The 12,325-nt window shown below is 42.8% G+C and overlaps 1 protein-coding gene across 2 annotated transcripts in view; it reads left to right on the top strand.

The window, feature by feature from the left end:
* The first annotated feature begins 2,731 nt into the window (after positions 1-2,731).
* KDM1A (lysine demethylase 1A) overlaps positions 2,732-12,325 on the top strand; it is a 54,224-nt gene continuing 44,630 nt past the window's right edge. Inside the window, exons 1-3 of one of the 2 annotated variants that reach the window (XM_035565117.2) lie at positions 2,732-3,090; positions 5,814-5,979; positions 11,020-11,079. In XM_035565117.2, the coding sequence (XP_035421010.1) occupies positions 2,803-3,090; positions 5,814-5,979; positions 11,020-11,079 (514 nt within the window). In that variant the 5' untranslated portion in view covers positions 2,732-2,802. The remainder of the gene's footprint in view (positions 3,091-5,813; positions 5,980-11,019; positions 11,080-12,325) is intronic. The other variant, XM_035565118.2, reaches the window with a different exon arrangement.

Raw genomic sequence — 12,325 nt, 5'->3', positions numbered from 1 at the left:
CTGGAGAATAGTCTAAATCACACCTGAGTCTTTCTATGCAGCAGCTGCTTCTGGCTTCCCAGGTGTCCAGATCCTCCTACAGTGTCTATGCAGCCATGCAAGCAGTCATTCCAGAACAGCTTGATGACAGTTTGGCTACTAGAATCAGCCACACATCTATGTCCCTTTTAATTAATGACCAGTTTTGAGAAACAAGGGAAGAATATAAGCAACGTTTGGGTTTTGTTTTCTGTTATCTTTAAGCTAATAATGCTCAAATACTACAACCTTGGACACAATTTTGAAAGACTGGGCATGCTGACTTCAGATGGGGCACAGCTGACCACGTGGGACAAGAGTGTTCTGGGCGGTAAGCTGGCTGGGCTTATCAGCATTAATGCATTTATGCATTATTAATCATTAATGCATCTATTAATGCATTAAAAGGCACAAAGGCTAGAGATTTCTAAGTTTCCTTGGAGACACCTGGTATAACCAAGTGTTCAAATCTTCCCCCACAGCGTCCCAATGATGCGGGGTGGGGAGGGGGGAAGAGAGGCTCAGCTCGTTGACTGATCCTAGAAGTCAGAAGGTCCTCATGATGGTATCTTCCCTGACATCCCCTTTCTCTTAAGCCAATTTATATTTTCTATCTTTCAGGTGGAGCTTGAGTGACTCTAGTCATGCATATCTTGGAAAGGTATAGGCTCTGAGAAATTCAGAGCGCATGCTCAGTCAGGGGTGGTCTCACCTTGGAGGCGGGTAGCTTTTGGGATGGAGGTGTGTTTTGGTATTATAATGATACTATAATGAGCAAAAGTTCACTAGAGTACAACATTTTGTCAAAAACATGACAGGTCGTTGGCTCAGGGTAGAAAATGTGCAGCTTATCGGTCTCGGTGTGCACAAGAACAATTGAGTCCCCATCTTGTCACAGAGCCTAGCCACGGTATCTCCACTCTGCTCTACGCTCCATCCTGTTCCTTAGAGTCAGCACACCAGGTTCCCCCAGCACCTACATAGCACCTACAGGTGGAAGCCTATGGAATGCTTAGGTAATGCAGCTACACTCCACCATGAAAGCTTCTTCAATGCTGTGCATTTTCTTTAAAATGTGAATATTAGTTTAATTTTCCTGGTCACTTTAGGCAATTACTCCACAGTGGTGTCCCACAGGGGTCTGTCTTGGGACCAGTACTGTTTAATATCTTTATCAATGACATAGACAGTGGGATCAAGTGCACCCTCAGCAAATTTGCGGATGACACCAAGCTGAGTGGTGCAGTTGATACAACGGAAGGAAGGGATGCCATCCAAAGGGACCTGGACAAGCTGGAGAAGTGGGCCCACGTGAACCTACTGAGGTTCAGCAAGTCCAAGTGCAAGGTGCTGCACCTGGGTCAGGGCAATCCCGGACATGAATACGGACTGGGAGAAGAACTCATTGAGAGCTGCCCTACAGAGAAGGACTTGGGAGTTCTGGTGGATGAAAAGCTCAACATGAGCCAGGGCTGCACCAAAAGAGGAGTGGCCAGCAGGTTCAAGAAAGGTGATTGTCCCCCTCTGCTCTGCCCTTGTGAGGCCCCACTTGGACTACTGCATCCAGGTCTGGGGCGCCTAGCACAAGAAGGGTATGGGGCTGTTAGAGCGGGTCCAGAGGAGGGCGACAAAGATGATCAAGGAGCTGGAGCACCTCTCCTAAGAAGAAAGGCTGAGAGAGCTGGGGCTGTTCAGCCTACAGAAGAAAAGGCTCTGGGATGACCTCACTGTGAGCTTTCAATACTTTGCTCAATCAGATAATGATAGGACAAGGAGGAATGGTTTTAAACTAAAAGAGGGTAGATTTAGATTAGATGTTAGGAAGGAAATTCTTCACTCAGAGGGTGGTGAGGCACTGGAACTGGTTGCCCAGAGTGGTTGTGGCTGCCCCATCCCTGGAGGTGTTCAAGACCAGGTTGGATGAGGCCCTGAGCAACCTGATCTGGTGGGTGGCATTCCTGCCCGTGGCAGGGGGGTTGGAATCTTTGAGGTTCCTTCCAACCTAAGCCATTCCATGATTCTATTATAGGCAAAAATGTTTCCCTTTCACCAGCCTTGATACATGTCAGGGCACCTCATGAGGCACTGTGGACATACTGCTAGCTAGGGCTGCCTAGGGAAGTTTTCTACTCTCCTTGGTTGCCAACAGGTCTTGCTACTTTTTATCTGGATTAGATGTATAGGTGGGGAAATTGTGGAAGAGGTGCATGCAGAGGTAAATTTATGGAATAGGCGTAAAAGGGAACCGATAGGCATTGTTTCAGCTTGCTAAAGTAATTGGAGGTTTTTGTGAGACTTGCAGGACGGAGACCCAATAAGCAGCCTGCACGGCCAGGGGAGTAACTGGGGGTTCCCCTGGAATCTGCCCTAGCGGGGAAGAGTTATTTGTGAATTCAAAGCAACCGTTACACCTGTAGTAATGGCAAGGTACTGCCAGTAGCAAGATCAAGATGCAGGTTTGGCTGATCGTGTTGCTGGCAGCCTCCGTCTCAGCTATCTCCTGCCAAGATCACAGGAGATGCAGGGCTGACAGGAGCTCTGGCACCCGGCTACCACAACGCGTCCTTCCTGCGGAGCCGCCCGCCCCTGCGCCACCTCACCCCGCCGCGGAGGCAGCGAGGCTACGTCAGCAGGGGACGCCGTTTGCGCACGCGCGGGCAGCCGCCCGTACCAGAGTCCCGGAGCGCGCGCGCCACGCCCCGGAGGTGGTGTAAGGGGGCGGTGCCGGGGCCCCCCTCGCGGCCTCCTTTGTGTGGGGCGGCGCGGCGCGGCGCGACTGGGGAGATGCTGTCCGGGGGAAAGAAGGCCGCGGAGGCGGCGGGGGCTGGCGGCGAGGGCGGGCCCGAGGCGCCGGTGCCTCCGTCCGCTGCCGCGGGAGCGCTGGGCTCCTCCGCCGAGGGCGGCGGCGCGGCGGAGCGCACTCCTCGCAAGAAGGAGCCGTCGCGGGCCTCGCCCCCGGGCGGTCTGTCTGAGCCGCCCGCCGCCGGCGCCGCCCCGGCACCCGGCGCTGAAACCACCGGCATCGCCGAGACCCCTGAGGGTCGCAGGACCAGCCGCCGCAAGCGGGCCAAAGTAGGTGGAGGGGTGGGGTGGGGGTTTGGGGGTTTGTCCCGTGTTGGGCGGTGCTGGTCTGGGGAGGGACCTGCGAGTGCCCCGTGCTTGGGCTGCTTCAGCTTCCCGTAGGTGAGGTTGGAGGTCGGTGCGGTGTTGGGTAGGGGGGAGATTTAGCTGTGAAATCTACGCGTCCGAAGCAGCTTCCAGTGATTTAGGCTCGCGCTATGTAATTTTCATGTTATCCTGAACATAGGAGAATATTTATTTTACGCGAAACTTTTACTTGGAAACGTTGTTGCAGAAGACTTTGAAGAACTTGGGCGTGCCCACAGCTGGTTGTTTTTGATATGGAAGCTGAAATTACTTCTTAGGGACTGTTGTGCTGTAGCATGGAGTGTCTTGCTTTTCAGAGTATTTACATGACGTGGTAGCCAGGCTGGTCCTTTGCATGTAGAAACTGTCAAATGAAGTTAAACTGGTACACCCTCGGAGGTAGCGTACCTGGATTTTCCTTACTTTCTAGTGCTCTGTTAGCAAGTAAGAATTACTGCATTATTTGTGGTTGTGTTTTGGTGATGCTTCTCTGCATTGACACTATCCGTTAACTAAGGACATTAATCTCTTGTGGCACGGTATTCCCATAATCACTTCAAGTTAGCACATGGTGTCACTGTTTTAATCAGTGTAAATGTTTCTGTTGTGAAATCAGTTGAGGAGCTTTTCCAGCGTGATTGTTCTGTGAAAGCAGTGGGAGCTCAAGAAAGAAGGGAGGTTTCAGAGGGCATTGAGGCAGTTAGTTTCTGTTGGTTTCAGGTACCTGTGGTGCTGTGTATTTGAAAGAGAGCAGATAATTGAGTGTGTTAGTGTTTTACTGAACTTAGGCTTTGCCATGCACAGGCTTTCCAATGTTGCTTTGAATTGTTCCCATTAATGTCCTTCCTTAATGATTGAACTTTGTAAAAGTGAAAGACTTGTTATTCTTGTGATGAGAAATGTAGTGTTCATCTCGTGGTAGAAGCTGACCTGTAGGCTGTTGTAGGGACACTAGCAGATGCTTTCTGTTTAGTTTTCCAGTGGCTGCATATTGTGATAATTACTTTTTTCCTTTCCAGTAGCCAGGGAAATTTAGTAGCAATATACAAAACTTTTTTATTTTGAAAAATGGTTAAGAAAAAGCATCTGTTTTTAGTTTCTTTTGGGATTTCCATGTTCATTTTAGTTAGAGCAAGCTTTTTTCTGAAACTAGTAACGTTATTTCTTTTTACTGGAGAACAGAACAAAATATATAGCTGGTAGAAAAAGGCAAGTGAGGATTATCTTATCTGTTACCTGAATCTTCACTGTATGTGATCAGATGTTTCCTTTACTATTTGTTCCCTTATCCTCAGGGGATTATCATTTAATTATTTTGGCTCTTAGATTTAACCAAGAAGGCGGCATGGGAGCAGAGAGGGAAGACAGGATTGGAAGGCATGTAGTGGACCTCCTTGTTTGGCTGCAGTGGACTGTGAGATAGGCACAGTCCATCCCACGTGCCTGCAGTTATAACAACTCTCTTCATCAATGGAAGAGCCATGCAATATGGTGTGGATAGCTCTTAAGCATTATATTTGCATTACTGAGTTTTTCCAGGCTGGTAGACAACTTTTTGGTAGCACTTTTTGATTTGCATTTTGTTTGAACTCTGCATGTTTAATATCTGCTCCGTGGTCAGATACTCACTAAGTTCAAACTCTTCAGCGATCTTGTTTTGCACTGTATCTTCTCCTTGGCACTCATTTTAGTTCTGTAAGTTATCTCTAGCAAAGCACTTAGACCAAATTTGCAGGTGTGAGTGGTGCTATGGTCATCTCTGATACCCCGTCTGAAGTATGACTGTTGTGTCTTGAAGTCTTAGTTGAGAGGTGGCCAAATCCAATATACAGTTTTCCAGAGACACTGCAAAACTGGAGTGCTGGAGAGAAATGTAGAGGGCATTTTTCAGAATTTGATTTATGTGGAGGCACTAATGAGAAAAGCTACAAGGCATTGTAAATTACAGCAGTAAAAGTGTTGGAGAGCCAGAATAAGAGAGATCAGATGAAACCTGGTTGTGGGTTGTTTTTTTTGAGAAGAAGCAGAACTATAAAGCATTTGGGAGCTAGTCACAGCTTGTTCTAGCAATTCAAAGCTCTTCAATGGAAAACAGGAGAGGTTTTTCTGTTGAGCCACCAGTGTGACCACTCTAGACAAGAGGCAAATGTGACCCTCTGTACCAGGGGAGGTTTTCCAGTAGATAGAATATGTGTGCAAGCTATGTTTCTGGGAACATAGCTTCTGTGGGAAGAATTGTGTACGGTTCTTACTAGCCTTGTTTGACAGATAAATTCAAATTATAGATGGGACTCATCCAATTTTTCATCCTTGAGTTTGACAGGGAGGTGAAGGTAGGGGAGAAAACTACAGAGGTTAAATCATGAAGCAGACTTAACAGATGCATACAGACTTGCCTAGATTTTAGGAAAAACTCTTCCTGTTGGACAGTCAAGTGCTGAAGACCAGTTCTTTAGTGGAGGTGAAAGCGTGGAACTTGTTAAGCTGCCGAAGACTTGTGTAACATGGTGCCTGAGATAAGACTCTGGACAAGGTAACTCAGGCCTTTTCTTTGAGTCTGTATGCAACAAAATTGCTTACAGTGTTCATTTTATTATTGGACTTGCAGACATCTTCATTATGTTTATAGTCTGTTGTGCTTTCTACAGGTGGAGTATAGAGAAATGGATGAAAGTCTTGCAAATCTATCAGAAGATGAGTATTATTCTGAAGAAGAGAGAAATGCTAAAGCTGAGAAAGAGAAAAAGCTGCCACCACCACCTCCACCAGCTCCTGCAGAAGAAGAGAATGAAAGTGAGCCAGAAGAGCCATCCGGTAAGTAAAGAGAGACCTTTTCTTGTAGCCCTATATATGTGTTTTGTTGCCAGAAATAAAGTATGGCCACGTGCAGCATGATGAATCCCGTGTCTGGTTTTGATTGTTCTATGCTTTTTAGTTTTCTGTCCCCATGTGTGGAAGGAGGGTAAAAATGTGGAAGAGTAGCCTAATAAAGATGGTAATGTGTGTGATATAATCCTAAACTAAGCTGAACCTCTCATACTATATTCTTGTAATCGTTATTGACTTGACTATAGAAGCTCATTGACCAGAATAGCTGCTTTGGCACTTACCTGCTGCACCTTCTCAAGTGCAAATGTTAATTTATTTGAGAGAAATGATGTTAGATTTATTAGGGGATTGCTGTTCAGGAGAGCTGACTTAATCCATAGAGATTTTTGTGGCTTTCAATTATGGATCTAATCTTAATTTCTGGCTGGACACTGCTTAAACTTCAGTACCTTCCTCATTGCCTTTGACAGAGTTACAAATCTTTGCTTTACACTGGAAAAGCTAGTCTTGTTTATGAAGCAGCTATTGGATTTTATGGTATTAGCAGTACCCTATCCATTCTTTACCTCTGTTGTATTTACAGCTACCACCATTTGGGCTCCTGTTGGTGTATCACAGTAGTGGTCACAAAATCATGCTCTTGCAAAGTTTAGCCATCAGGTTTCACAGTGTAATATATGTGCTCATTGGTTTTAGACGGTAGTTGAAATCTAATAGTTGAACTTTTGCTGGTTAATCACCGTTGTGAATAATTGTTGGTCTTCTGTTCTGCTCTTAATGAGCTGCTTTTTTGTCAGGCAGGTTTGAGCATGTAGACAACGTGACTGATGTCACTCGAGATACTTACCGACCGTTTCAAGAAATACATTAAAAATCACAGTTGTGTTTTATCTGTTGAAATTGCCCCTGTAATATCTCTTCAGATGTGGATGTTGGCTACTGACTTGATACAGGAACACTATAGCTCATGTGCTTGACTGAAGTATCTGCAATGATAAAATTGCTCCCTGCCCCTAGTTGTAGCTAATCTATATGAAAAATGGAATTTTAATAGGTGTAATTAAGCAAGTATCTTAAGTTTATTATTTAACTTAGCCTGGACTTTGGGTTTAATTCATGAGATATAATATTAAAACACTCTCTGTGTATTTCTCATGTGCCATTTTGTACCTAGAAGAATGATTAATTCAGTTTAAGGCATCATCAATGCAGGACCACATCCTTTCTTGTGAAGGAGGAAACACAGGCAGTGATAGACTCATGTTGCTTTGTACATACCACAGTCTGTTAAGCAGTTGTTCTGCAGGCACCATGTTTAATCGCCTATATGAAAATCAATTTTAAATCAGGCCGTATCTAGATGGCTAGAAATAACACAGCTTCAGGTCATTATATCCTGACTAGAAATCATGAATATATGCATGTTGGAGTGATGTAGGACCAGCGTATGAAAGAAGACAAATTTTCAGTTTTCATTCCCTAGTTAGTCTTAATTTGTTGTTAGAGGCTTTTGAAGGTGTGCATGTTAGTGCTTTTTTGTCTATCTTTATTTTCTAAAATGCAGGCATCAGAGCATCAGCTCATCTTACGCTGGATGTTCAAGTATGTTGAAACTTGCTATTTAAACATTAGCAAGAAAAGGCATATAGTCTGCTGTGTATTCTCATAGAAACAATGATTATAACTGAGCTTTTCTCTCTGTCACTTCTTTGAAGCAAAACCAGAAGTGTTCGATAAGAAATATTAAATAGGACATTAATGCTAGAGCTGGGTTACGTTTTGAAAATTAAGCAAGATACAAAATTTAGCTTGTATATTACTGTTCTTTTATTCTCAGTGCAGGCCGTAATAATTTCATTTGTGTGTATAAAGCCTGCCAAAATACAGGTAACGTTGTAAGGATGTAAAGCCGTTGTGTTTTAGGTTGTTACCTTTTGTGTTCAAAGTGCAAACATAAAAATGTAAATGTTAACAATAGCTGATATTTCATTAGTCTGTACTCATAGGAAGTTCACATTAGAAGCAAAGTTAAGCTTCATACTTCAGGTCATAGTGAAATGTTGGTCTTACGGGGGTTGGGTTCCATTAATATGTTCAGCTGTGGTGAACTACAGATGTTTTGGTTATGCAGATTGCTGTAGTCTGGATTTGCAAGATTTGCTACACATTAAACAGTATTTCATGATTAATATAAGTTAATTTACTTAAATATCTCTACTTTTTTATTTGGGAAATGTTCTCTGGTAGTAAAAAAAAAAAAAAAAATCACTTCTGGTGCTGAATGACATTTGAGTTCTTATTTGCCAGTATTCCTTTTGAAATTGAGGAGTTTGCTGCTTTTGTTTTTCTCTCTAAGGATCTTTTTTGTTTGTCTCTACCAAATGGGATTTTCATTTTTGTACCTCCTGAAGTTTTCCTTTACCAGCTCCTGTCTTAAGTTTTGTTAGTATTCTTACTTTCTAGTGATCTTGTTTCTAGCTGCTGTCTTACAAAGAACTCTGAACCCAAATATGGTTCAGATTATTGTAAAGTGAATAGTCGGACTTGGTGGTGCTTTGTCTCTGCCTTTTCATCTGAATTGTCCATTTTCCTATTAAGATTTATTACTTGGTTTTAGCCATCCTTTGCTGCTATTCTTTATTTTAACGCAGTGGATGATTGTATGAAGTGGACCAAAATGAAGTAGACTCTTTTCCTGACCTTATTCCAGGTTACTGTTCAGTTCATGGTCCATTATTCTGTTGCCTTGCCTCTTTCAGCAGATTCTGTTCCTGCAAGTCATGTTCAACTGCAATAGTTTGGTGTTAAATGGATTAGTAGTTTGCTTGCTGTTTTGTTCCTTTGCAGGTGGAATATGACTTTCTTACTGGGAAGGAGGGAGAATTTGAGTGCTAGTGTGCCTTTTTTTACATGTTTCCCTACTCAGACTGGATAGTGTTTAGAATTGTGTCGAAGCAAGCAGTAATTAGTAATACTTTTTGACTTATTAACAGCTAAACAATTTTCTGTGTTAACACAAGAAAATATTGACTTCTTTTTGTAGTGATACTAAGAGCAATTTTGTCCCCTCTACTGACTGTCTGTGATAACAAATACCACAGGCTGATGTCTGCATCTTTGCAATTCCTTAACTTACGGAAGATGAAAGTGTAACTTTTAGTGTAACGTAATGGCTTATGCTGGAGTGTAAATGTGGATGTTTGATTTATTTTATTCTCTTCCAAGAATGGAAGCAGGTCCTGTAATGCTGGAATAAGCTCCCTGCAAAGTAAAGTACTTAAGATGTAAGTGAAGTTAGGAATTTTATCTTGCTGTTGCAGATGCATTAGTCTAGAGAAGCCCAATTTGGGACTTCTGAAGCCTGTGAGAATGCAAACATTTGTCACAATCTCTTCTGTGAGTCTGAACTTTCCTGCTAGTAGGCTGTTGCTAATAAATTGCTTTTGTTCCTCTACTGTAACTGAGTGAAAATGGCCTCCTTGTTTCAGAGCCATATTAAACAATATGGTAGACAATCCTTTTAAAGCTAATTAAGATTTTAGAAGCCCGGTTCTTGAAATTGTAGTGCGCTAAGGCACTCAGCATACTCAGTAAGTCTGTGGGGATCTTTACAGAATTATAGTAAAACTGTTTGAAACCTTGCTTATTATTTTAGTTTTATTTGTAGATGTATAATGTTACAGCATGCTAGATGTGCATCTAGATTATCAAAGTATGAGAACATTTGGTTCATTAGCTTAGATGAAATTAAACCGTTTTTATATTAAGTTAGGGTATCCCCTGAGTGCTTTGAATTATATTTGGCAAAATTGTTCAAGTCCCTAGCTGTAGAGTAATCTTAACGATTGTGTATTCAGCCTCAGCTTAGACCTTGCCTTTGTGTTTGAAGACGGCACTTTGAGTGGTCGTGGTCTAGGAAGTGACCATTTGCTGCCTTGACTTCAGAAAACACCCCGCTTGCTGACTGTTAAAGCACTTGGTTTGAAGTAGCCTTAATACAGGTGTAGATGGGTGAACAGTGCTCAGTGGTCTTGGTAGTGTTCCATGGCTTTCTGTTCTCTGGAGGCGATGATTTTAGACCAATATTTGGTTGTAGAAATGAATATCACTTATGAGCTAAATTGGGAGCTAGCTGCTTCTGTGAAGATTAGCAGCATGAAGAAGGCTATGTATATTAGCTTTGTTTCTGTAGACATCACAGCTGTACTTATCTCTGTTTAGAAATACTCTGTTCTAAGTTGTGTTGGAGTCCTATCAAGGCTGCTGTTTAGGACTTACAGTCAGGCTAAGGTAATTTAGAGATTTGTTCAAATCTTTCAGATGAGTGCTTCGCCTTTCCTTGTGTTTCCAGCTCTGGATACATTGAAAGGCTGGCGTCTTTCAGTGGTGGGTATTGATTACATTAGTGATATGCGGATCAGCAGTATTGACATATACTTGACTTCAGAGATTGCGTTTGTTAGAGTATTGCTGGTGTATTGAGGGCTCTGATGCCAAGATTCTGAACCTTTCATATAAAGTCCCTTCATCAACCTTCAAGGAGAGGTTTTGTACCAAGAAAGGAAGAGGCTCTCTTGAAAGTAAGAGGCTTTTCAGAATGGTTCAAACTATCCCCTTGCATGTGGGGAGATGCAGGAGTCTCAAGGGAAAGACTATCAAATTCTTATGGTTCTGATGGTATCCATCTACCCAGTCTTGGCAGTAAGAAATGTAATCTTGTTATTCAAATCCTAGCCATTAATGAAGTTGATCCTAGGTATTTGGCCCCTAGGAATGCTACATATTGTGTACTTTTTTTATTTCCCAAACAAGTCTGATGTGAAGGATCCAGTAACACGGATAACACCTTAGAAGACCACAGAGTTCGGTGCCCTGGACCTAGGTTCATGAAGATGGGATTCTCAGAAAATGGGTTTAGTTAGTTGGTGAAATTTAATACCTAAAACGCCAACTGCCGGGCCTTTATGTCCAGTATGGTTTAACTTATGGAGTAAGGTCCCTGAGTTCTCCTCTTTCCTTCCACAGGGCAAGCAGGAGGACTTCAAGACGACAATTCTGGAGGGTATGGAGACGGCCAAGCATCAGGTGAGGGTGGCGTTTGATGCTTGCCACTTAGGAGCAAGAGCCGCCAAGCTAGGGAGTGATGCTTGCAAGTGCGCATGGGTGTGGGTGTCCAAAACTTAGCAAGAGATGCAGGAGTTGTTTACTCACCTGTTCAAAAAAAAAAAGTAGTGAGGGGTATTTTTCAAAAAACAGTTGAGGTCTGTAGTGACTACAGAAAAGGACACTGACCTATGTTGAAATGTCTCAGGCCGATCTCTCATCCCTCCTTTCCTCTCCATGTTCAGAGGAGTCCAGACATGCAAAAAGATAATTCTTATCTAGACAGTTTTTAACAGAATATTATAGAAAAGCCCTGGGCTTCAGCACAGTAGTCCTTATTTTTCGAATTTGCTGAAGAAACGTAGTGAGCAGTACCTTTCTTTCCCTCTCTTTTTTTTTTTTTTTTAAGGGATTGGGTTTGATATGTATCCCGGTGGTTAGCCCAGGAGATCTGTCTGTTGGGGAGGTCAGTAGTCTGCTTTTCAGTGGACTGGGTGGCGAATTGTGTTCAACATTTGATCTAAGTACTGATGTCAGCAGTATGCACTTGCTGTTTAATTCACATAATTGATATCCTTACTCTTAAGTACTTAGATTGCTGCTGAAACTCATCCTCCAACTCTGCCACTTTCACTCTCACATGAGGAATGAGGATTAGGGTTTTAAGCAGAGGAGTTGAAGGCTCCAGAACCTGTTCTGTACCTTCAAGATGCTCTTTTTGAAGCAAATACAAATTGAGAAAATTCATCTGTGTGCGCATTCTTGCTGTTTATGTAAAGGAATCTATGTTTTGGTTCTTATCATTCATACAGAATCACTCATCACTCACACAGAATTTCTGAATATTACAGATTGTGGACTTGAGGATGCGTTGCCTATTTCATTATTAGGCAGGCATTCACTGCTTGGAAATTCTGCATAATATGCATTACATACATGCTTTGAGGGTTCGCTTTAGCAATTGACTGATTCATTAGCCAAATAACTGTCCTTTGGAGTGTTTTTCATCTGCAGATGTTTCAGTAAGTCTTTAAATGAGCAGTAGCCCTCAGGATTTTGTCTGCGGGGGAAAAAGACTATGAAAATTTCAGTACACTGGTTGCTGATACTGAATGTCAGGAAGTGGCAAGTGTGTGTGTGTGAATGTGTGCAGAAGAGTCAATAAATGAGTCTAGGCAGAGCCATTCTTACGCTCTTTAATAAGTTGCCTGCCCCAAGGAAAGCATAT

This window comes from Cygnus atratus, chromosome 23 (assembly GCF_013377495.2).
Source record: "Cygnus atratus isolate AKBS03 ecotype Queensland, Australia chromosome 23, CAtr_DNAZoo_HiC_assembly, whole genome shotgun sequence".
In the NCBI taxonomy this organism is placed as follows: Eukaryota; Metazoa; Chordata; class Aves; order Anseriformes; family Anatidae; genus Cygnus; species Cygnus atratus.
The sequence above is the reverse complement of the archived record's forward strand: the minus strand, read 5'-3'. Positions and strand labels throughout refer to the sequence as shown.